This window comes from Hyla sarda, chromosome 1 (genome assembly GCF_029499605.1).
Source record: "Hyla sarda isolate aHylSar1 chromosome 1, aHylSar1.hap1, whole genome shotgun sequence".
NCBI lineage: Eukaryota > Metazoa > Chordata > Amphibia > Anura > Hylidae > Hyla > Hyla sarda.
Window position 1 is genome coordinate 497275122 of NC_079189.1, and position 25923 is coordinate 497301044.

At 42.0% G+C, this 25923-nt stretch overlaps 1 protein-coding gene across 4 annotated transcripts in view; it reads right to left on the reverse strand.

The window, feature by feature from the left end:
* The window catches only part of YTHDC2 (YTH N6-methyladenosine RNA binding protein C2), a 108271-nt gene that overhangs the window by 37513 nt on the left and 44835 nt on the right, over positions 1-25923 (reverse strand). For all 4 annotated transcript variants that reach the window (XM_056537448.1, XM_056537451.1, XM_056537450.1 and 1 more), the window contains 9 exons: positions 25491-25626; positions 17958-18084; positions 16415-16480; positions 11136-11314; positions 9856-9952; positions 4577-4664; positions 4412-4492; positions 3535-3617; positions 444-549 (listed from right to left, as the gene is read on the reverse strand). In XM_056537448.1, coding sequence (XP_056393423.1) covers positions 444-549; positions 3535-3617; positions 4412-4492; positions 4577-4664; positions 9856-9952; positions 11136-11314; positions 16415-16480; positions 17958-18084; positions 25491-25626 — 963 coding nt within the window. The remainder of the gene's footprint in view (positions 1-443; positions 550-3534; positions 3618-4411; positions 4493-4576; positions 4665-9855; positions 9953-11135; positions 11315-16414; positions 16481-17957; positions 18085-25490; positions 25627-25923) is intronic.

The following is a 25923-nucleotide window of genomic DNA, read 5'->3' on the forward strand; positions in this document are numbered from 1 at the left end:
AGCTGCAGCCTGTAATTCATATAATTAAGGAGTTTTCCAATTTTGAAAACGTTATGCCATTATAATATATTCATGATAGTAAGTCACTTTCTAATTGAAATACATTTCACGAACTGCTCCATTCTGTCATGTTCCCAGAGGTGAGCAATCGGTAGGGGGTAAAATGGGAGCTGCAGTGGAAGGGGAGTGTAGGTGATTAGGTAAAATATACTTTGCTATAAAGGAATACCCCTTTAATTTATGAGTGGGCTGAAAGGTCATCCAGTGAAACCATGTGGTACTGCAGTGGTCTGCTACTGTAGGGGTATAGGCTATAAACTCCTCAAGGAGCTGGAAATAGGCCTTCTCCACATGCCATTTGCCAGATGCATTTCATATGCAATCTGTAAAGTACATTACTTTAATATCAATCCATACGTTGTGTACAGAAGGTTAATTCTTACATGAAGAGGCATCCGCAGTAGTTCAGGGGTCTGGAACTCCAACATATTTTGAAATCGAAGTCTGCTGAACAAGCGGAAACAGACACCAGGTCGGCAGCGTCCAGCCCTGAAACACATTGCTTTACAGATTAGTGCAGGTCCCAGCAATCTCATTTTCCAAAGGTGAATGATTTACAGCCTGCTCAATCTGTAATCAATAGTGAAGGCAACAGCATACAACAGATTCTAATGCTATATATCACAAACAAAATCCATATTTCTACAGGCTTGCCTGACATTCAGAACACTTCACAACTCTCGAGTAAAAATGTCAACTCATTTCTATGCACCATCAGATGTATGATTGAAAAAAGATTAGCTTCCATGTAAACAGCAATGGATAAGGGACACGTGATCACATATGGTTCTTAGTCTTTATGACCCATTGCATCTCCCATGATTGTCATTCAACTTGTACCTTAATGAAATAAACCTAACCTAAATAGCAACTCCAGCTATTTGTTACTACTGCTGGAAAACCTCTTTTTCAGTAGATTATATAGAAACACAAAAGAGAAAAACGATATGGTTAAATCGTTTATTGGATTGGTGCACCAATCCAATAAACAATTTTCCCATATCATTTGAGTCCAGCGCCCTATTCGATGTCCTGTTTTTCCTGGAAGTTCTTTCCTGTTCTCATTTGCATATATATATATATATATATATATATATATATATATAGTTAATGGAAGAGGCAAGATTACTTGTTGCATTGCAGCATAGCTTTTATTGGTATGAACAAAATACAAATCATACAAAACGGGCATATTCAGACATATTAAGGTGTCAGTATTTCAGAGCCACAGTGCCATGTGCATTCACTAAGATGGGACAGTGTTGTGGTTTTTCGCTGGCAGGGTGTAAAAGCAGCGGAAGCACAATGAGTCTGATGGCATGACACTAGGTGAGTGGGCATCTATGCATCTTCTGGAGAAAGTGCAGCAGGGGCAATAGGGGGACAAAATGGCACAGTGCTTCCTAATTGACCCCTGCAGTTTTTAAGAATGATTTAGCAGCTAAAAAACATACAGTATTTTTCACTCCATAAGACGCACCTAGGTTTTAGAGGAGGAGAACAAGAAAAAAATATTCTGAACCAAACCCCCCTTGTGGCCAGCAGGACCCCCCTTGTGGCCAGCAGGACCCCCCTTGTGGCCAGCAGAACCCCCCTTGTAAACAGAAGGACCCCCCTTGTGGTTGCTTACCGGTACTTATCACTACCACTGGCCTGTTCTGCCTTCCGCATAATGGAGTCTATGGAAAAGCATGTGACACACACGTCACTCTCCTTCCTCCGTAGCATTACGCTGGGCGCAGGGGAGGAGGTGGTGTGACGTGTGTGTCACATGCTCCTCCATAAGACTCCATTATGCGGACAGGAGAACGGGACAGTGGCAGTAAAGGGGATGGAAGAACACGGCAGCGGCGTGAATCAGAGGCAGTGGGGCAGCGGAGCACTTCGCCATAGAGACCCAGGGGCAGGTAAGCTTAGTGGCCTCCCCTGCACTTTGGCCCTGCACTTCAGCACACACTTTCGCTCCATAAGACGCACAGACATTTCCTTCCCACTTTTGGGGGAGAAAAAGGGCATCTTATGGAGCTAAAAATACGGTAATGTCTTCACTCATCTTCCCCTAGAATCTGCATAGTCACCAATGACTATAAACCGACCATGAAGACTCCTAAAAAGATAAGCAGAACAGGAAAAAAAAATAATGATTTCACTGGTTTTCTGCAATATTCATACATAAGGCTTCTCCTTAGAATAAGTCATCAATACTTCATTGGGGTGGAGGTCAGAACTCCACCAATTGAAAGCCACTGTGCATAATAATGCTTTCTCACTGTAAGACAATGGAACATTTCAACATCATACATAGGGGATGATTAATTTAATTAAAAGTTTTTCAGATATGTTTCTGAATAGACAGAATATAACCATTATTGTGTTATCTGAAGCTCAAAGAGACCCTGTCAGCTTAAAGAACCTGGCAAAACTGCAGTAATCAATAAACTGCTTAAAAGATGCAGAATTCTGAATCTGTAATTTTTATCTTACTACTCACTTGCATTCTACCACTGTATGGGTAGGGTCACGCATATTTTGCTGCATATTTGCTGCTGCATATTTTCCTACCCACTGAAGTCAAGGAGTAGCAAAATCAGCTGCATATTTTGCTAACCATTGACTTCAACAAGTAGGAAAATAAGCAGCAGCAAATACGCAGCAAAATACAGCACGTTTGGCCCTACCCCAAGGCTGCAAACAGGACATAGATGCATAGAGTGGACTACTTAGATTAGATACGTGTAGACGTATGTTCTAGAATAACTTTCAAAAAGATATTTCAATGAAACTTAGTACACATTACTTATATACGGACCCCATTCAAAGTGAATGGGACCTATCGGTTCTGTTGGTGTCTGGTGTCACAACCTCCTCCCCATAACGTAACATAGCCTTAACATTTAGAAGAGAATGTATTAACATTAACATATTAATTGCACTTTAATTGCACTTTTCAGACTTTTTTTTTTACCTTGCCATGTAATGAGAAGTCAAGTATAAGCACCGACCAACTACGAACTAAGGGTGCATTCACACCACATTTTGTACATACGGGTGCCGGATCCGGCGGGGGGAGGGGTAAGCCGGGCGCTCCCGTACCCTGGCCGGATCAGCCCGTGACTTTATTTACTTTAATGGTCCGACCGGAGTCAAACGGTGACTCAGGTCGGCTCAGTTTTGACCCATATGCGGTTTCCTGACCGGACCTAAAACCGTAGTATACTACGGTTTTAGGTCCAGTCCAAAACCGCATACGGGTCAAAACTGAGCCGACCGGAGTCACCGTTTGACTCCGGTCGGACCATTAAAGTAAATGAAGTCACGGGCTGATCCGGCCAGGGTATGGGAGCGCCCGGTTTGCCCCTCCCCCCGCCGGATCCCGTATGTACAAAACGCGGTGTGAATGCACCCTAAAACTTATTGTTCCCCATATAAATAAGATAAGCAGGTAAGGAACAATACAGAATACTTTAATAATACCTTCCTTTCCTTTGGATGGCACTGGCTTTAGAAATCCAAACCATTTTAAGCATTGTCACATGGTTTAGAGCATCATAAGATTTCTGTAAAACAAAGAAAATAGTCTGGAACACTGGTATTTCCTAGAAGTAAGAGAAGTGTCTCGCTCAGTGTTTCCCAACAAGGGTGCCTTCAGCTCTTTCAAAACTGCCAAAGGTTGTCCAGGCATGCTGGAAGTTGTAGTTTTGCAACAGCTGAAGGCGCTCTGGTTCGATAACAATGGTATGGTTTCATGGTTTTACAAGTTTATTTTTCATTTCTCCATTTCAAAGTCTTAGCTTATGTTTTCGATATACGTTTATCTCATGCCTTTTTGTCTAAGACGAAAACTGGGGTGATTTGTCCATAACAACCAATCACAGCTTAGTTTTCATATGTTAACAAGCTCTGGTAATATAAAAAGCTGAGATGTGATTGGTTGCTATGGAACAGTATCTGGACATATTGATATATGATGTTATTTATAAATAATAAACATAATTGTACTTCTTCAATAATAAATAAATAAAAAGTCTTCTTGTGTGTCTAATAATCTTGAATTGCTATTTTTGTTTTTTAGTTGGAGTTACAGCAGTTCTAAAAACATCCAGTAGTCTAGCAAAATTTCAAGATCAGAGTAATTTACAATATCAGATATAACTAGTCAAAAATGCAGCAGAGACCCTCTGATCACTGGGCCAATCCCTTCTCCTGTCAACATGCACACATACACAAAATCACAACAAGAAAATGGTGCAGGTGACATCAAACACAATACAATAATGATATAATCTCCATACTTACTTACACAATACTTTTTACATCTTAAGCAGTACATATTTCTCCCTGCATTGCTTACCTCTTTCACTTTGCCAGAGTCGATCACAAACACAACATCATTTACTGTAATACTGGTCTCTGCGATGTTGGTGGAAAGTATCTACAAGCCACACAAAACATTAAGGTTATAACTAGGTCTTACACTTTCAGATCAAAAGTTGTATTCATAGAATCTTTTACGTACAATTTTGTTAATACCGTCTGGTGGGGTCTTCAAAACTCTTTTCTGGTCAGCAGTTTGCATGTTTGAGTGCAGCATAAATATCTGATGCCTGTAGGGGGGGAAAAAAAACATAACTTTAACCCCTTAAGGACCAAGCGTACTTCTGTTTTTGCACTTTCGTTTTTTCCTCCTTACTTTTTTAAAATCATAACCCTTTCAATTTTGCACCTAAAAATCCATATGATGGCTTACTTTTTCTGCCACCAATTCTACTTTGTAACGACATCAGTCATTTTACCCAAAAACTACGGCGAAACGGGAAAAAAAATCATTGTGTGACAAAATTGAAGATTAAAAAAATTTTTTTTTGTTTCTACGCAGTACAGTACATTTTTCGGTTAAAAAAAATGACACCTTATCTTTATTCTGTAGGTCCATATGATTAAAATGATACCATACTTATATAGGTTAGATTTTGTCATACTTTTGAAAAAAATCATAAATACATGCACGAAAATGAATACATTTAAAATTGTCCTCTTCTGACCCCTATAACTTTTTTATTTTTCTGCGTACGGGGCTATATGAGGGCTCATATTTTTTTGTTTTGATCAGACTTTTTGATCGCTTTTTTTCATTTTTTGGGGGGACTTTGGAATTTTTTTGCATGTACACCATTGACCGTGCGGTGTAATTTACAATATATTTTTATAGTTCGGACATTTATGCACGCGGTGATACCACATATGTTTATTTTTATTATGTTTTTATATGTTTTTTTTTTTTACTTTTATTAAACTTTTTTTTATTTTTTTTTACACTTTATTAGTCCTCATACAGATCAATGTGGTTCCATAGAACCACATTGATCTGTGTTATCTGCACTCGATTGATAAAGCCTGGTCCTGCCAGGCTTCATCAATGCGAGAGTCGGGACCTGCACGGGAGCAGACCACCAGGGAACATTTACAGGGTTCTTTAAACGCCACTGTGAACTTTGACAGCGGCGATCTAAAGGGTTAATAGTCGGCCGCGGCTATTAACACCGGCCCTCAGCTACAAGAATCAGTTGAGGGCCGGCCGGTATGACGCGGGCTCAAGTCGGGAGCCCGCGTCATACCCAGTTAACGGCACATGGACGAGTATACACGTCCATGGTCGTTAACCAGTTAAAACTGTATTATATCTGACCCCCATAAAGGCAAGGGTATGGCATTCCATTAAGAAATTACATGACATACTGTCTCGCAAAACCTATAAACTCTTCAGAGGCTTTTGTATATGCTCATTATGGTGGATCGTCCGTGCAGCTGTAATCCAGTGTGCAGTCTTCATTACTATTTCATATTTTACATTTAAATAGCTCAATAACTTCCAGAGTTACGGAATCAGCATTGCTTATGGAGCTGTGCTGTTTGTGCAGGTCTCTTAAGTCAATGAGAGTTATACTTTAGCTGTTTTTGGCTTCCCTACAAACTCCAGCAGCTATAATCTGACCAGAGGAGGCGGAGCAGCCCTGGAAAAGATACAGTAGGTGCGGTTTTTGAAGATGGGCCCAGCATCTAGGGAACATTTATGGCATATGGATATGCCATGAATGTCCCAGATTGCTTTACTCCTTTAAAGGAAAACTGTCAGCCAGTTCATCCACACAAAACCCAATATACTGGGTGATAGTGTGGGTGAACTGTAGTCATAGAGGGGTCACTTACTTTAGTGTGTGCCCAGACCGCTGAGTTCTCCCCCGATAAAGTTCTGTTTGTTCTCTCTGTAGTAGCGCTTTGAAGGCGGTCCCCCGGCATCCATTTTTTAGGGGGTCCCAGAGGAAGGGGCCTAAGCCAGCCCCCGTGGCTTGCATATTTATTTTCTTCACATGCCCCCGGAGAGCAGCGCTCTGCCTGCTGAGCGCATGCACTTGAAGATTTTACACAGCTCTCATGTCCTGATGACGTTAGAGCTATGCGTCCCCTAAGAGCGCTCTGCGCAGTTAACTGTGCATGTGCCGGGCCCTCGCCACTCCCGACTTCTGTAGCGAGGCCCTGCAGCATGCGCAGTTACACTATCCTGGGACACACAGCTCTCAAGTCATTAGGATGTGAGAGCTGCGTAAAATCTTCAGGCGCATGCGCTCTGCAGACAGAGCGCTGCACTCCAGGGGCATGTGAAGAAAATGAATATGCAAACCACAGGGGCGGGATTAGGCCCCTTCCTCCGGAACCCAAAGAAATATTGACACTGGGCGACCGCCTTCAAAGAGCTACTACAGAGAGTACAAACAGAACTTTATCAGTGGAGAACTCAGCGGCCAGGGCACACACTAAAGTAAGTGTCCCCTCCTTGGACTCCAGTTCACCCACACTATTACCCAGTATATTGGGTTAATGTGGGTGAACTGGCTGAAAGTTTTCCCTTAAATGTCTCACCTTGAATCAAAAAATATCACATCAATTGCATATAAATGCCATTAAAATGTATATAATAGTCTCTCAGGAATTTTAAATGTATATATGAATAAGATTAAAAATAAAATGAACATAGGTAAATAACCAATAAAAGAACATGCTTTGTTCATAAAACAAATTATAAAACGACACTGCTCAAAAAAATAAAGGGAATACTTTAACAACACAATGTAACTCCAAGTCAATCACACTTGGAGTTACATTGGAGGACACTGTGAAATCACACTGTCCACTCTGGAAGCAACATTGATTGACAATCAATTCCACATGCTGTTGTGCAAATGGAACAGACAACAGGTGGAAATTATAAGCAATTAGCAAGACACCCCCCCCCCCCAATAAAGGAGTGGTTCTGCAGGTGATGACCACAGACCACTTCTAAGTTCCTATGCTTCCTGGCTGATGTTTTGGTCCCTTTTTAATGCTGGCGGTGCTTTCACTCCAGTGGTAGCATGAGACGGAGTCTACAACCCACATAAGTTTCCCACAATATAGTTCCCCTAGGGGTCCCTGGGCCAATATATCGTAACACACTACCTACTTGGGGGAAAAATCCCCTCAGGAAAAACCCTGACTAAAGATCCCCTATAAAATTTAACTTTGAATTAAACTTATTAAAATAATGTCTTTTGTGTGCTACACATTTATTACCACTAGATGGCAGTGATGTTTAAAAGTTGCAACACTGTGCTCATTTATTTCTGTTCTAAGGAATTTTAAGTGTCTGCTATACATACTACTACTTCTTATGTATATATAGTGTATTCCGGAGTCCGGCTGCAGTTCGGACACCTGGTGTACTGACTAGAAAGGACACTGACACAGCGTGCTGGTAAAACTTTACACCTCTTCTCTAAACGTTTTTGCGATTGTGAATGGCTTTCTCAAAAAATACGAGGCCTCGTATTTTTTGAGAAAGCCATTCACAATGGCGAAAACGTTTAGAGGTGTAAAGTTTTAATAGCAAGCTGTGCCAGTGTCCTTTCTAGTCAGTACACCGGGTGTCCAAACTGCAGCCGGACTCCGAAATACACTATATATACATAAGAAGTAATAGTCTGTATAGCAGACACTTAAAATTCCTTAGAACGGAAATAACTGAGCACAGTGTTACAACCCACATAAGTGGCTCAGGTAGTGCAACTCATCCATGCGAGCTGTGGCAAGAAGGTTTGCTGTGTCTGTCAGCGTAGAGTCCAGAGCATGGAGGCGCTACCAGGAGACAGGCAAGTACATCAGGAGACATGGAGAAGGCCACAGGAGGCAACAACCCACCAGCAGGACCGCCACCTCCGCCTTTGTGCAAGAAGGAACAGGAGGAGCACTGCCAGAGCCCTGCAAAATGACCTCCAGTCGGCCACAAATGTGCATGTGTCCACTCAAACAGTCAGAAACAGACTCCATGAGGGTGGTATGAGGGCCCAACGTCCACAGGTGAGGGTTGTGCTTACAGCCCAACACCGTGCAGGACTTTTGGCATTTGCCAGAGAACACCAAGATTGGCAAATTCCCCACTGGTGCTCTGTGCTCTTCACAGATAAAAGCAGGGTCACACTGAGCACGTGACAGAGTCTGGAGACGCCATGGAGAATGTTCTGCTGCCTGCATCATCCTCCAGCATGACCGGTTTGGCAGTGGGTCAGTAATGGTGTGGGGTGGCATTTCTTTAGGGGGACCGCAGAGCCCTCCATGTGCTTGCCAGAGGTAGCCTATTAGGTACAGAGATGAGATCCTCAGACCCCTTGAGAGATCATATAATGGTGCGGTTGGCCCTGGGTTCCTCCTAATGCAAGACAATGCTAGACCTTATGTGGCGTACGGGCACGTGGAGGCAACACACACTACTGAGCCTCATTTTGACTTGTTTTAAGGACATTACATCAAAGTTGGATCAGCCTGTAGTGTGGTTTTCCAGTTTGATTTTGAGTGTAACTCCATAACCAGACCTCCATGGGTTGATAAATGTGATTTCTATTGATAATTTTTCGTGATTTTGTTGTCAGCACATTCAACTATGTAAAGACGAAAGTATTTCATATGATTAATTCATTCAGATCTAGATGTGTTATCTTAGTGTTCCCTTTATTTTTTTGAGCAGTGTACATCTATATGCCAGTGCAGAGAGAGTAACATATAATCTTGTAACCCGGACTTGTGCTAAATCTAGCACTAGAAAAAAAGTAGTAAAAATATGTGTGAATTCACTCCTACTAAATCCAAAACCCCATCAACAGAAAGTCCAAAGGTTAGCTGAATGTCTGTGTATTTACTTATGGCAACCAAAAGTCTATAAATATTATAGTTATATACTGCTAAGCTTTGTGCTGCAAATATATTACATCGCTGTTATCAGGTATGTAGTGGAAGGATGTTGTCAGGGTTGTAATCCCTGAAGCATTAGCTAGGAAAATAGTATACACAGATACAAGAGATCAGAAACAGAATCCAACAAAAAGAAAACAAAAACAACTTTCAGACTCAGGAATTTAAGGAGACTGTCAGATTCAGATAAGGAATAATACATTTTATTGTCTCAAAAACAATGAGGCAGATTTTTCTAAATTGTTGCCCATGCCAACAAATCAGAGCTCAGCAATTTTTTTGTTAAACTTATTTGGTAAAAAGAAAGCTGTACTGTGATTGGTTAAAGTTTTTCTTTAAGAAAATGTTATTCCAGTGGAATGCAGGTCAGGTGTACAAAGACATGTCTACGAATACGTCATCAATTCCAAGTCCTGGATAACCAATTCAATGTGGTATTGCTATCTCTTTCTGCATTTTTTATTATTTTCTACACTGCTTATTAATAATAAAAAAAAATGTGACCATGTTATTTACCTGTGAGAATTTTCCGCAAACCTCTTGTCATCATACAAGATACGATCTCTTAACCCAACTATTTCATCATACCCTGGTAGAAATATTAGTATGGCCCCTACAAAAAAAAAGAAAAAAAAAAAGAATGTGACCCGATTTAAGTTTTTGGGGAACATTTATGAACCTTTGTGCAGAAGAACAATGGAGCAGTTGCCCATAGCAGCCAATAAGTTTCAAGTTTTCATTTTTATAAAGGCCTCTGAACCACGAAAGCTGGAGTCTGATCGGTTGCTATGGGTAACTGTTCCACTTTTCCTCTACACTACAATAAAAATTCAAATCACCCCCTTTTCCCATTTTTTAAATAAAACACTGTACAAAGAAAAAAATATACACATATTTGGTATCGTCGCGTGCGTAATTGTCCGAACTATTAAATTATTATGTTTCTGATCCTGCACTGTGAATGGTGTAAACGCCATTCCAAATGCCAAATTTGCTGATTTTTGGTTACATTACATACCAAAAAAATTTTTTATTAAAAAGTGATAAAAAAAAACAGAACTACACAAAAGTGATATAGTTAAAAACTACAGTGCATGGTGCAAAAAGCAAACCCTAAAACAGCTCTGTAGGTGGAAAAATAAAAAAGTTAAGGGGTGAGACCATGGTAATGAACAAAGTTTTTTTTTTTTTTTTTATATTTCAAGGTTAAAAAAATTCAAGTTCAAGTTTGGTATCATTGGAATCGTACTGACCCATAGAATAAATATGCAATGTCAGATTTACCATATTTTGAAGTCCGAAATAATTATTGCCCTGCAAAATTGTGCAATTCCATATTATTTTTTTTCTATTTTGCCCTGCATATATTTTCTGGCTTTGTAATACATTGTATGATAAAAATAAAAAATAAAAATAAAAAAGTGAACCATTGGAAAGTCCAACTCGTCACGCAGAAAATAAGCCCTAATACAACTTTGTCAGCCGAAAAACAAAAAAGTTATGGGTCTTAGAATGTAAGGAGGAAAAAAACATGAGCCAGAAATCAAAATTTGCTGGGTCATGAAGCGGTTAAGAAAAGATGAAACAACTGCATCATCTTTGAAGATTTGAGAAGGGCCGAGCATTTGAGGAGGCTAGATGTGGATGTGGACTTTCTAAACTATGATCCACTTACAGATCTCTACTGTTAAAGTGCAAAATAGTCATACTCTATACAGGACACTTATTATTCTACTCAACATAATATACACATTGATTATTAGTATTTTCAGTCATATACAGTAGAATTGCTGTACCTGAGTCAGAATTTTGGTAAATATTATAAATAATGTGCATTATCAGGTCAAGGTCCACTTTTTCATCATCAAAACTGTAGTGATAAGCTTTGAGAAGCTCTTGTTCCTCCACACTTAAGCTGTTGCTTTCATCTTGCACCAAAGAACTTTCATCAAGACTTCTGGGCTCCAAGGAAGCACTACACAAAGATCAAAGGAACAAAAACTCTTAACAGCAATCTCCATACCAATGCACATAGCTGTCTAAGGCTGCATTCACATCTCGTTTTGTACATACGGGTGCCGTATCCGGCTGGGGGAGGGGAAAAATCGGGCGCTCCCGTACCCCAGCCCGATCAGCCCGTAAGTCCGTTTTCTTTAACCCCTTAAGGACCAGGCCATTTTATACCTTAAGGACCGGAGCGTTTTTTGCAATTCTGACCACTGTCACTTTAAACATTAATAACTCTGGAATGCTTTTAGTTATCATTCTGATTCCGAGATAGTTTTTTCGTGACATATTCTACTTTAACTTAGTGGTAAAATTTTATGGTAACTTGCATCCTTTGTTGGTGAAAAATCCCAAAATTTGATGAAAAAAATGAAAATTTTGAATTTTTCTAACTTTGAAGCTCTCTGCTTGTAAGGAAAATGGATATTCAAAATAAAACATTTTTGGGTTCACATATACAATATGTCTACTTTATGTTTGCATCATAAAATTTATGAGTTTTTACTTTTGGAAGACACCAGAGGGCTTCAAAGTTCAGCAGCAATTTGGAAATTTTTCACAAAATTTTCAAACTCGCTATTTTTCATGGACCAGTTCAGGTTTGAAGTGGATTTGAAGGGTCTTCATATTAGAAATACCCAATAAATGACCCCATTATAAAAACTACACCCCCCAAAGTATTCAAAATGACATTCAATAAGTGTATTAACCCTTTAGGTGTTTCACAGGAATAGCAGAAAAGTGAAGGAGAAAATTCACAATCTTCATTTTTTACACTCGCATGTTCTTGTAGACCCAATTTTTGAATTTTTGCAAGGGGTAAAAAGGAGAAAATTTTTACTTGTATTTGAAACCCAATTTCTCTCGAGTAAGCACATACATCATATGTCTATGTAAAGTGTTCGGTGGGCGCAGTAGAGGGCTCAGAAGGGAAGGAGCGTCAAATGGTTTTTGGGGGGCATGCCGCATTTAGGAAGCCCCTATGGTGCCAGGACAGCAAAAAAACACACATGGCATACCATTTTGGAAACTAGACCCCTCAGGGAACGTAACAAGGGGTAAAGTGAACCTTAATACCCTACAGGTGATTCACGACTTTTGCATATGTAAAAAAAAAAAAAAAATGTTTTACATAAAATGCTTGGTTTCCCAAAAATGTTACATTTTTAAAAAGGATAATAGCAGAAAATACCCCCCAAAATTTGAAGCCCAATTTCTCCCGATTCAGAAAACACCCCATATGGGGGTGAAAAGTGCTCTGCTGGCGCACTACAGGTCTCAGAAGAGAAGGAGTCACATTTGGCTTTTTGAAAGCAAATTTTGCTCTGGGGGCATGCCGCATTTAGGAAGCCCCTATGGTGCCAGAACCACAAAAAAAAAACACATGGCATACCATTTTGGAAACCAGACCCCTCGGGGAACGTAAAAAGGGGTAAAGTGAACCTTAATACCCTACAGGTGTTTCACGACTTTTGCATATGTTAAAAAAAAAAATAATTTTTACCTAAAATGCTTGGTTTCCCAAAATTTTTACATTTTTAAAAAGGGTAATAGCAGAAAATACCCCCCAAAATTTGAAGCCCAATTTCTCCCGATTCAGAAAACACCCCATATGGGGGTGAGAAGTGCTCTGCTGGCGCACTACAGGTCTCAGAAGAGAAGGAGTCACATTTGGCTTTTTGAAAGCAAATTTTGCTCTGGGGGCATGCCGCATTTAGGAAGCCCCTATGGTGCCAGAACCGCAAAAAAAAAACACATGGCATACCATTTTGGAAACCAGACCCCTCGGGGAACGTAAAAAGGGGTAAAGTGAACCTTAATACCCTACAGGTGTTTCACGACTTTTGCATATGTTAAAAAAAAAAAAATTTTTTACCTAAAATGCTTGGTTTCCCAAAATTTTTACATTTTTAAAAAGGGTAATAGCAGAAAATACCCCCCAAAATTTGAAGCCCAATTTCTCCCGATTCAGAAAACACCCCATATGGGGTGAGAAGTGCTCTGCTGGCGCACTACAGGTCTCAGAAGAGAAGGAGTCACATTTGGCTTTTTGAAAGCAAATTTTGCTCTGGGGGCATGCCGCATTTAGGAAGCCCCTATGGTGCCAGGACAGCAAAAAAAAAAAAAACACATGGCATACCATTTTGGAAACTAGACCCCTCGGGGAACGTAACAAGGGGTAATGTGAACCTTAATACCCCACAGGTGATTCACAACTTTTGCATATGTAAAAAAAAAAAAAAAAATTTTTTACCTAAAATGTTGGTTTCCCAAAAATTTTTGATTTTTAAAAAGGGTAATAGCAGAAAATACCCCCCATAATTTGTAACACAATTTCTCCCGAGTACGGCGATACCCCATATGTGACCCTAAACTGTTGCCTTGAAATACGACAGGGCTCCAAAGTGAGAGCGCCATGCGCATTTGAGGCCTAAATTAGGGATTGCATAGGGGTGGACATAGGGGTATTCTACGCCAGTGATTCCCAAATAGGGTGCCTCCAGCTGTTGTAAAAGTCCCAGCATGCCTGGACAGTCAGTGGCTATCTGGTAATACTGGGAGTAGTTGTTTTGCAACAGCTGGAGGCTCCGTTTTGGAAACAGTGGCGTACCAGACGTTTTTCATTTTTATTGGGGAGGGGAGGGGGCTGTGTAGGGGTATGTGTATATGTAGTGTTTTTTACTTTTTATTTTGTTTTGTGTTAGTGTAGTGTAGTGTTTTTAGGGTACAGTCGCACAGGCGGGGGGTTCACAGTAGTTTCTCGCTGGCAGTTTGAGCAGCAGCAGAAAATTTGCCTCAGCTCAAACTTGCAGCCGGATACTTACTGTAATCCTCCGCCCATGTGAGTGTACCCTGTACGTTCACATTGGGAGGGGGGGGCATCCAGCTGTTGCAAAACTACAACTCCCAGCATGTACGGTCTATCAGTGCATGCTGGGAGTTGTAGTTTTGCAACAGCTGGAGGCTCCGTTTTGGAAACGGTGGCGTACCAGATATTTTTCATTTTTATTGTAGGGGTATGTGTATATGTAGTGTTTTTTTACTTTTTATTTTATTGTGTGTTAGTGTAGTGTTTTTAGGGTACAGTCGCACGGGCGGGGGGTTCACAGTAGTTTCTCGCTGGCAGTTTGAGAAGCGGCAGAAAATTTGCTGCAGCTCAAACTTGCAGCCGGATACTTACTGTAATCCTCCGCCCATGTGAGTGTACCCTGTACATTCACATTGGGGGGGGGGACATCCAGCTGTTGCAAAACTACAACTCCCAGCATGTACGGTCTATCAGTGCATGCTGGGAGTTGTAGTTTTGCAACAGCTGGAGACACACAGGTTGTGAAACACCGAGTTTGACAACAAACTCAGTGTTTTGCAACCAGTGTGCCTTCAGCTGTTGCAAAAGCTACAACCCCCAGCATGTACGGACAGCGGAAGGGCATGCTGGGTGTTGTAGTTATGCAACAGCCGGAGGCATACTACTTTGGCTGGGGATGCTGGGGATTGTAGTTATGCAACAGCTGGAGACACACTGGTTTGCTACTTAACTCAGTGTGCCTTCAGCTGTTGCAAAACTACAACTCTCAGCAGTCACCGACAGCCAACAGGCATGCTGGGAGTTGTAGTTATGCAACCAGCAGATGCACCACTACAACTCCCAGCATGCCCTTAAGCTGTTTGTGCAAGCTGGGAGTTGTAGTTACACAACAGCTGAAGGTACACTTTTCCATAGAAAGAATGTGCCTCCAGCTGTTGCAAAACCATAAGTCCCAGCATGCCCATAAGTGCATGCTGGGAGTTGTGGTGGTCTGCCTCCTCCTGTTGCATAACTACAGCTCCCAGCATGCCCTTTTTGCATGCTGGGAGCTGTTGCTAAGCAACAGCAGGAGGCTGTCACTCACCTCCTGCTGCTGCTTGATCGCCGCACAGGTCAGTCCCACTGCCGCCGCCGTCGTCGCTCCTGGGGCCCCGATCCCAACATTAACGCCGGGGATCAGGGTCCCCAGCACCAGGGGTGCACGTCCCGCACCCGCTCACGTCCTCCGGAAGAGGGGCGGAGCGGGTGCGGGAGTGACACCCACAGCAGGCGCCCTGATTCGTCGGCCGGTAATCCGACCGACGAATCAGGGCGATCGTGAGGTGGCAACAGTGCCACCTCACCCCTGCAGGCTCTGGCTGTTCGGGGCCGTCTCTGACGGCCCCGATCAGCCAGTAATTCCGGGTCACCGGGTCACTGGAGACTGAATTGTCCAGCGATCTGCGGCCATCGCCGACATGGGGGGGCATAATGACCCCCCTGGGCGATATGCCGCGATGCCTGCTGAACGATTTCAGCAGGCATCGGGCACCGGCTCCCCTCCGGCTAGCGGCAGGGGGCCGGGAAAGGACAGGACGTACTCCTACGTCCTCGGTCCTTAAGGACTCGGAAATGGGGGCGTAGGAGTACGTCCATTGTCCTTAAGGGGTTAATGAGCCGACCAGAGTCAAACGGTGACTCCGGTCAGCTCAGTTTTGACCCGTATGCGGTTTCCTGACCGGACCTCAAACCGTAGTATACTACGGTTTTAGGTCCGGTCCAAAACCGCATACAGGTCAAAACTGAGCTGACCGGAGTCCCCGTTTGACTCCGGTCGGCTCATTAAAGTAAAAGGAGTCACGGGCTGATCCGGCTGGGGTACGGGAGCGCCCGGTTTGCCCCTCCCCCCACCGGATCCGGCGCCCGTATGTACAAAACGAGATGTGAATGCAGCCTAAGATGCACTACTGCAGGCAATCTCATTTGACCAACAGCTAAAGAGGACCTGTGGTCAGCATAAAAAAAAGTTAATCTTACATTAATAATGTTGGATTTTTGGCAAATTTTCACACATTAGCTTTTAACTTTTCCATAATAAAAAAAAAAAACAAAGTCCCCTGCTAATGGCAGTAATGTTGTTATTGTACCACCAGAGGATCCCTAGCCTAAAGAATATAGTCCACATATACAAGTATACTTGTATTTTGTCAAATATATAATAAAACTCGCTTACATAACTGTACATATGGGGAAAATTTAGATCTGGTAGGTCTGATTTACCTATAGGATTCCAAGAGATCAACAACTTCAGTCTGTCCAAAATGTCTTGCCCAGTCCAGAGCTGTCCTATAACATTGGAAACAAATTTGGATATTTACTTGTTTAAAAGTATAGGCATATAAAAGAATTGATAAATAATAAAAAAAAATGTATCCTGTACTCCTGTGCCAGGGCACCAAGAAGATTTTTATCCACCACTTTTTTTTTTTTTTTTGCTGCATGCACAGTCTTTAAAGACTATCTATAGTATGAATGAAATGGTAATAATGCTTACTCTGTTGGATCTGGCAATCGTCACAGATCACAAGGCCACTAGATGCCTTCTGGATAGAAAGGCTTGTGAATCTGTGTCATCACAGAGGGCTGTACTCTACAGCTTTCATGGTTGCCCAAAGCCGGCAAAAACTATACTGCAAATAATATTGTGAGAATTTAAAAGTATATGGCCAGTTTTGCATTGTTTTTCATTGTTAATTTGTTTCTGGGATGCAAAATTAAGCAACTTTCTAAAAAAGTCTTAATTAGAAATTTCTTCTATTTAGCTTCTAATAAAAAAAATGTCCAACAGAGACTGACTTGCTGCTGTTCAGTTTTGGAGATAACAGCAGGGTGAGAGTTGCACAGCAGCTCAGATAGACAGGGAGGAAAGAAATCCTGGAGGAGCTGGAAAAGAAATGGTAATGCACAGGCTGAAAAGTAAGGGGAAGACAGATAGAAGGCAGTCTACAGGGGAGAACTGTGTACTTTGTATAGAATGAACATAGGGGACATACAGCACATTGTAAAGGCTGTACAAGCAAAAGTAAGCAAAATTTTAATAAAGACCTAGCCAGAAAAAATGTTTGCTCCATAATAAGAACAAAACAAATAAAAAAAAGTTTCCAGCTTCCACAGAAGTATATTTCTATTTTATGACCTCCAACATATGCCACTGCATAATCATACAGTGCATTCAGGTTGGAAACTAACTCCAACCTTTATGTGCCACTGTAAATATATGTATATGTATATAGCTTAAAGGGACATGCTGTGGCATATGCTGGGTGTATGAGCTCTTTGAATATGTTCAGCTTGAATATGCTCAGCCTGCACATATGCCCAAAGAGCATATATGGTTTGAATGGTGCCCTTGCCAATTCGAGAATGGATACATTGGCTGTCCATTTTGACCTTCTATCGACACAGTCATTACTCGGAGGCACAAATTGTGATGTGAACCCGGACTAGTTGAGTTTCTGTAGTGGAACTAAAATATTTTGGCCATCAAGGGGTTAAACAGACATAATAGAATTTATTATTAACTTCATAAATATCTGATAATTTCTTGAGCTGATTAAGACCATTTGCAAATTCAGGTTGATAATGTTTACAAATGATAATACTGAACTGCCTCTTAAGGTACAAACAGTGCATTAATGAGGATGTAAAGAGTATGCCATGTTCTCTACAACCTTAATAAACATTGCTTGGAAGAGAAATATAAAAAAAAAATATTTCTGGATCTATTAATGTAAATAACATTTATAGAGGATAGAGTAGTTACCATCCATTTGAAGCTTTGTTGTGGATGTTGGCTCCCATGCCAATGAGCTGCTCTACCTGGCTTAAAAAGCCACGACCAGCAGCCACCATTAAAGGAGATGCACTTGTTTCACTGTGTCTGTAATCGACTAAGAAGAAGACAAAAATGAGTAAAAACCACATTAAATTTGGTATGTAAAAGAAAAATATGTTTACAAATAATATTCAGTATGGAGTAGTGCTTTCTGCAGAATCTGAAAATACAATATAATGTGTATGGATAAATACAGAGGAAAAAGGGGACTGAGGGGAAAAAAAAGTTTACACCAGACACTAGACTTAATATGTGGCCAAAATACCACAGGAGCATAAAGCAAAATACATTGGGGGAAAAAAGTATTTAGTCAGCCACCAATTGTGCAAGTTCTTCCACTTAAAAAGATGAGAGAGGCCTGTAATTTTCATCATAGGTATACCTCAACTATGAGAGACATAATGAGAAAAAAAATCCATAAAATCACATTGTCTGATTTTTAAAGAATTTATTTGCAAATTATGGTGGGAAATTAGTACCGTATTTATCGGCGTATAACACGCACTTTTTAGGCTAAAATTTTTTGCCTAAAGTCTATGTGCGTGTTATACGCCGATACACCCCAGGAAAGGCATGGGGAGAGAGGCCGTCGCTGCCCGCTTCTCTCCCCCTGCCTTTCCTGGGGTCTAGAGCCCTGCTGCCGGCCCTTCTCTCCCCCTGGCTATCGGCGCCGCTGCCCGTTCTGTCCCCCTGACTATCGGTGCCGGCGCCCCATTGCCAGCGCCGATAGCCAGGGGGAGAGAAGCGGCGCCGACAGCCAGGGGGAGAGAAGGGGCAGCGGCACCCATTGCCGGCGCCGCTGCCCTGTTGCCTCCCCCCATCCCCGGTGGCATAATAACCTGTTGCCGAGGTCGGGTCCGCGCTGCTGCAGGCCTCCGGCGTGCGTCCCCTGCGTCGTTGCTATGCGCCGTGCATAGCAACGATGCAGGGGACGCACGCCGGAGGCCTGCAGCAGCGCGGACCCGACCCCGGCAACAGGTAATTATGCCACCGGGGATGGGGGGAGGCAATGGGGCAGCGGCGCCGGCAATGGGTGCCGCTGCCCCTTCTCTCCCCCTGGCAATGGGGAGCCGGCACCGATAGTCAGGGGGACAGAACGGGCAGCAGCACCGATAGCCAGGGGGAGAGAAGGGCCGGCAGCACGGCTCTAGACCCCAGGAAAGGCAGGGGGAGAGAAGCGGGCAGCGACGGCCTCTCTCCCCCTGCCTTTCCTGGGGGTGTATCGGGGTATACACGCCCACACACGCACCCTCATTTTACCATGGATATTTGGGTAAAAAACTTTTTTTGGTAAAATGAGGGTGCGTGTTATAGGCCGGTGCGTGGTATACCCCAATAAATACGGTATTTGGTCACCTACAAACATGCAAGATTTCTGGCTCTCACAGACCTGTAACTTCTTGTTTAACAGTCTCCTCTATCCTCCACTCGCTACCTGTATTAATGGCACCTGTTTGAACTTGTAATCAGTATAAAAGACACCTGTCCATAACCTCAAACAGTCACACTCCAAACTCCACTATCGCAAAGACCAAAGAGCTGTTGAAGTACACCAGAAACAAAATTGCAGACCTGCACCAGGCTGGGAAGACTGAATCAGCAATAGGGAAGCAGCTTGGTGTGAAGAAATCAACTGTTGGGGCAATTATTAGAAAATGTAAGACATACAAGACCACTGATAATCTCCCTTGATCCAGGGCTCCACGCAAGATCTTACCCCGTGGTGTCAAAATGATCACATGAATGGGAAGCAAAAATCCCAGAACCACACGGGGGGACCTAGTGAATGACCTACGCTGTCAGGGACTCAATTCATGCAGTGCCAGACATGTCCCCCTGCTTAGGCTAGTACATGTCTGGGCCCATCTGAAGTTTGCTAGAGAGCAATTGGATGATCCAGAAGAGTATTGGGAGTATGTCATATGGTCAGATGAAACCAAAGTAGAACCTTTTGGTAAAAACTCAACTCGTCATGTTTGGAGGAGAAACAATGCTGAGTTGCATCCAAAGAACACCATACCTACTGTGAAGCATGGGGGTGGAAACATCATGCTTTGGCGCTGTTTTTCTGCTAAGGGACCAGGATGACTGATCTGTGTAAAGGAAATAATGAATGGGGCTGTGTATCGTGAGATTTTGAGTGAAAACCTCCTTTCATCAGCAAGGGCATTGAAGATGAAACGTGGCTGGGTCTTTCAGCATGACAATGATCCAAACACACTGCTCGGGTAACAAAGGAGTGGCTTCTTAAGAAGCCTTTCAAGGTCCTGGAGTGGCCTGGCCAGTCTCCAGATCTCAATCCCATAGAAAACCTTTGGAGGGAGTTGAAAGTCTGTTGTACCCAGAGACAAAACATCACTGCTCTAGAGGAGATCTGCATGGAGGACTGGGCCAAAATACCAGCAAGTGTGTGTGAAAACCTTGTGAAGACTTAGGGTGCATGCACACCACGTTTTTGCTATACAGTTCCTGTATATGGTTTCAAGTTAAAAACCATACAGAACCATATAGGAAACCGTATGCATTGACTTAACATTGTAAACCGTATGTCAAACGCATCATCCGGTTTAGTCCGTTTTCATCTTATACGGTTTTGTCAATTTTTTTACCCATACTTAAGGACCCAGGACGTACATGTACGCCCGTGGGAATATCGGTCCCCGCGACCGGGGTGACTGCTGATATCGATGAGCAGGCACCCCGCGCAAATTGCCAGGGGGGTCATGAAATCAGCGATTTGCGACTATTCCGGGTAATACGGGTCTATGGTGACCCGGTAAATAAAGGGGATCGGGGTTGTCCAAGACACCCATGATCCCCCTGAAGGGATAGGAGTGAGGTGGCAGGGGTGCCACCCCTCCTATGCCTGCAATTGGTTGTATAGAAGCGACGACCAATAGCAGATCGGGGGGGGGGCTTAACTTTCGGTTTCCCCGTTCTGCCCACCCACAATAGCCGGGGCAGAACGGGGAAAACGACAGAGGACCGGCACCGAAGTCCACTTACCCATCGGTGGGCGGCGATGTAGTGCGGCTGGCTCCCTGGATCCTACGGAAGCCGGTGAGTTGCCTAGCAACATCTGGAGGGCTACAGTTTGAGACCACTATACAGTGGTCTCTAAACTGTAGCCCTCCAGATGTTGCAAAACTACAACTCCCAGCATGCCCAGACAGCTGTCTGGGCATGCTGAGATTTGTAGTTTTGCAACAGCTGGAGGTCTACATTTTAGAGACCCCTGCACAGTGATCTCTAAACTGTGGCCCTCTAGATCTTGCAAAACTACAACTCCTAGCATGCCCACACAGCAGTTTGCTGTCTGTGCATGCTGGGATTTGCAGTTTTGCAACATCTGGAGGGTCACAGTTTGTAGATCATTGTGCAGTGGTCTCAAAACTGTAGCCCTCCAGATGTTGCAAAACTGCAAATCCCAGCATTCCCAAACAGCAAACAGCTGTCTCGGCATGCTGGGAGTTGTAGTTGCGTACCTCCAGCTGTTGCATAACTACATCTCCCAGCATTCCCTTCGGCGATCAGTACATGCTGGGAGTTGAAGTTTTGCAACAGCTGGAGGCACACTGGTTGGAAAATACTGAGTTAGGTAACAGAACCTAACTAAAGTTTTCCAACCAGTGTGCCTCCAGCTGTTGCAAAAGTACAACTCCCAGCATGCAGAGTCTGTCAGCACATGCTGGGAGTTGTAGTTTTGAAACAGCTGGAGGTTTGCCCCCCATGCGAATATACCAAAGAAAATAGGGTATTCAAAAACTCGATAATACAAATGCAAAGTCATGCAAAATTTTTATTAGAAATAGTACATAGATAAAAACATACATAAAATAGAATTGGCACAGTGGGATAACAACATGGACGGCATAGCATGGGGAAGGTGGTAACATGTACAATACATAAAGGTAACAGAGAACTCCCTATAATACACATGTAAGATATAGAACCAATAAGGAAAGTAGCCAGATAGAGAGCATAAGTAACTGAACCAGTACCAAATGATATAGGAAACCTTACCCAGGCCTATGCCAGGCCCCTACATATGTTTCGCTCGGTCAAGCTTCCTCAGGGGGCTCGACGGAGTGAAACATATGTAGGGGTCTGGCATAGACCTGGGTAAGGTTTCCTATATCATTTGGTACTGGTTCAGTTACTTATGCTCTCTATCTGGCTAATTTCCTTATTGGTTCTATATCTTACATGTGGATGATAGGGAGCTCTCTGTTACCTTTATGTATTGTACATGTTACCACCTTTCCCATGCTATGCCGTCCATGTTGTTATCCCACTGTGCCAATTCTATTTTATGTATGTTTTTATCTATGTACTATTTCTAATAAAGATTTTGCATGACTGCATTTATTCTATTGAGTTTTTGAATACCCTATTTTCTTTGGTGTTATATATTATATTTGGGTATTAGCGGATTACTTACCTTGTAGTGGATATTCCCTACAGGAGGGCTTTTGGAGTAAACTCCCCATGTGAATGTACAGGGTACATTCACACGGGCAAGTTTACAGTAAGTTTCCTGCTTGAAGTTTGAGCTGCGGCAAATTTCTCCTATCAGGAAACTCATTGTAAACCTTCACCAGTGCAAATGTACCCTAAAAACACTACACTACACTAAAACATAATAAAGGGCAAAACACAACATATACACCCCCTTACACTGTCCCCCCCCCCCCAATAAAAAAAAAATGTATAGTGAGAGAGTGCACTATGTACATTGGAGGCCTAAATTGGTAATTTGGACAGGGGTGGCTGATTTTACAGCGGTTCTGACATAAACGCAAAAAAATAAATACCCACATGTGAACCCATTTTGGAAACTACACCCCTCATGGAACGTAACAAGGGGTATAGTGAGCCTTAACACCCCACAGGTGTTTAATGAAAATTCTTCAAAGTTGGATGGAAAAATGAAAAAAAATAATAATAATAATAATTTTTAATTTTAACAGTGGACCACCCCACATGTGACCCCATTTTGGAAACTACACCCCTTATGGAATGTTATAAGGGGTTCAGTGAGCATTTACGCCCCACAGGTGTCTGACAGATTTTTGGAACAGTGGTCCCTGAAAATGAAAAATGTAATTTTTCATTTGCACAGCCCACTGTTCCAAAGATCTGTCAAACGCCAGTGGGGTGTAAATACTCAGTGCACCCCTTATTAAATTCTGTGAGGGGTTTAGTTTCCAAAATGGGGTCACATGTGGGGGGGTCGACTGTCCTGACACCACGAAGGGCTTTGTAAAGGCACATGGCCCCAGACTTCCATTCCAAACAAATTCTCTTTCCAAAAGATCAATGGCGCTGCTCCTCTTCTGAGCATTGTAGTTCACCCGCAGAGCACTTAACATCCACATATGGGGTATTTCCATACTCAGAAGACATGGGGTTACAAATTTTGGGGGTAACTTTCTCCTATTACCCCTTGTAAAAATGTAAAATATGGGGAAAAACCAGCATTTTAGTCAAAAATTTTATATTTTTCATTTACACACTAACAAAACGTCGTCAAACACCTGTGAGGTGTTAAGGCTCACTGTACCCATTGTTACGTTTCTTGAGGGGTATAGTTTCCAAAATAGTATGCCATGTGTTATTTTTTTTGTTTTGTTTTTTGCTGTTCTGGCAGTATAGGGGCTTCCTAAATGCGACATGCCCCCCAAAAACCATTTCAGCAAAATTTGCTTTCCAAAGCCAAATGTGACTCCTTCTCTTCTGAGCATTGTAGTTCGCCAGCACAGCACTTGACGTCCACACATGGGGTATTTCCATACTCAGAAGAGATGGGGTTACAAATTTTGGGGGGCATTTTCTCCTATTACCCTATTACCCCTCATTTAAACATCCAACTTTAACGAAAAGTCGTCAAACACCTGTGGGGTGCTAAGGCTCACTGTACTCTTTGTTACATTCCTTGAGGGGTGTAGTTTCCAAAATAGTATGCCATGTTGGTGTTTTTTTTTTTGCTGTTCTAGCACCATAGGGGCTTCTTAACCCCTTAAGGACCAGGCGTTTTTCGTTTTTTGCACTTTCGTTTTTTCCTCCTTACCTTTAAAAAAATCATAACTCTTTAAATTTTGCACCTAAAAATCGGTATTATGGCGTATTTTTTGCAAAACCAATTCTACTTTGCAATGACATCAGTCATTGTACCCAAAAATCTACGGCGAAACGGAAAAAAATCATTGTGCGACAAAATTGAAAAAAAAAAAAAATGCCATTTTGTAACTTTTGGGGGCTTCCGTTTCTACGTAGTACATTTTTCGTTAAAAATGACACCTTTTCTTTATTCTCTAGGTCCATACAGTTAAAATGATACCCTACTTGTATAGGTTTGATTTTGTATTACTACTGAAAAAAAATCCTAAATACATGCAGGAAAATTTATATGTTTAAAATTGTCATTATCTGAGCCTTATAACTTTTTTATTTTTCCATGTTCAGGGGGCTATGAGGGCTCATTTTTTGCGCCGTGATCTTAAGTTTTTGTCGGTACAATTTTTGCATTGATCAGACTTTTTGATCGCTTTTTATTCATCTTTTCATGATATAAAAAGTGACCAAAAATACGCTATTTTGGACTTTGCGCGTACGCCATTGAACGTGCGGTTTAAAAAGAGATATATTTTTATAATTCGGACATTTCCGCATGTGGCGATACCACATATGTTTATTTTTATTTACACTGGGTTTTTTTTATTCTTGGAAATGCCAGGTGATTCAAACTTTTATTAGGGGAAGGGATCATTGAAAGGCTTAATGATTTTGAAGTTAAAAAACGAAAGTGCAAAAACTGAAAAACCCTAAGTCCTTAAGGGGTTAAGGGGTTAATGGTACCACCAAAAATGAACACCAAGGGCAGTGGAAATTCAGTATTATATGGTCTAAATTTTAAATATATATGACTTCCTCCAACAAACGCTGAGTACAATACCCTATAGGACCTTGTTCTGCTTTCATTTTAACATCATTCCCATGTTCACATTAGAGAACTCTATATGCAAAAGATAAGCAAAAATACATAACACAAAATTAAGGTACATATAAACATTAGCTTAAATCTGATAAATAACTGCCCATTTAAAAAATAAAAATTAAATAAAAAAAACAATAGATTATTGGGTGATATTTAACAATGAATGATAGTATTAGTTGACCGATGACAAATCATCATTATCTTAAATTAAGTCAGCTGTGGATTTAAATATTGTCCAATAGTCGTGTGTCCATGAAGGCTCTTTTTCATAATGTTCCAAGAAACTGATTATGTATGGCCACTCAAAGCAAATGTAATGGCCAATATGGACTAAAATGTACATGACTGCATAGGAAAAATTACTGTTACCCCGACAATCATTTATTCACCAATACAATACTGTTATCTAAGGTGTATGACCATCCTTAGGTATATAAATGTTAATAAACAAGATGGAAACTTACCGCTGACATTTTCTGTGAATATCAATTGGAAAAGCTGAGCAAACGCATCTACATCTCTGCGAAGCCAAATATCAGAGAGACAAGAGTCCATTTCCTTTATCAGCCAGGGCTCCAGACAATTCACATCCTTCTCGGTCTTAAAGTATAGAGAGAAAAAGCAGTAGTCAAAGTTTATTAAGCAGTTACATGTATACCTGTTATCATACCACATTTTTGTCTCCCTTTCACTGTTTCCATTACAGTATTTTTTTTTTATTAAAGGGGTTCTCCGGTGCTTAGACATCTTATCCCCTATACAAAGGATAGGGGATAAGATGCTTGATCATGGGAGTCCCGCCGCTGGGGACCCCCGTGATCTTGCACGCGGCACCCCTTTGGAATCACTCCTCGGAGCGTATTCGCTCCAGGTCTGATTACTGTCGATCACGGGGCC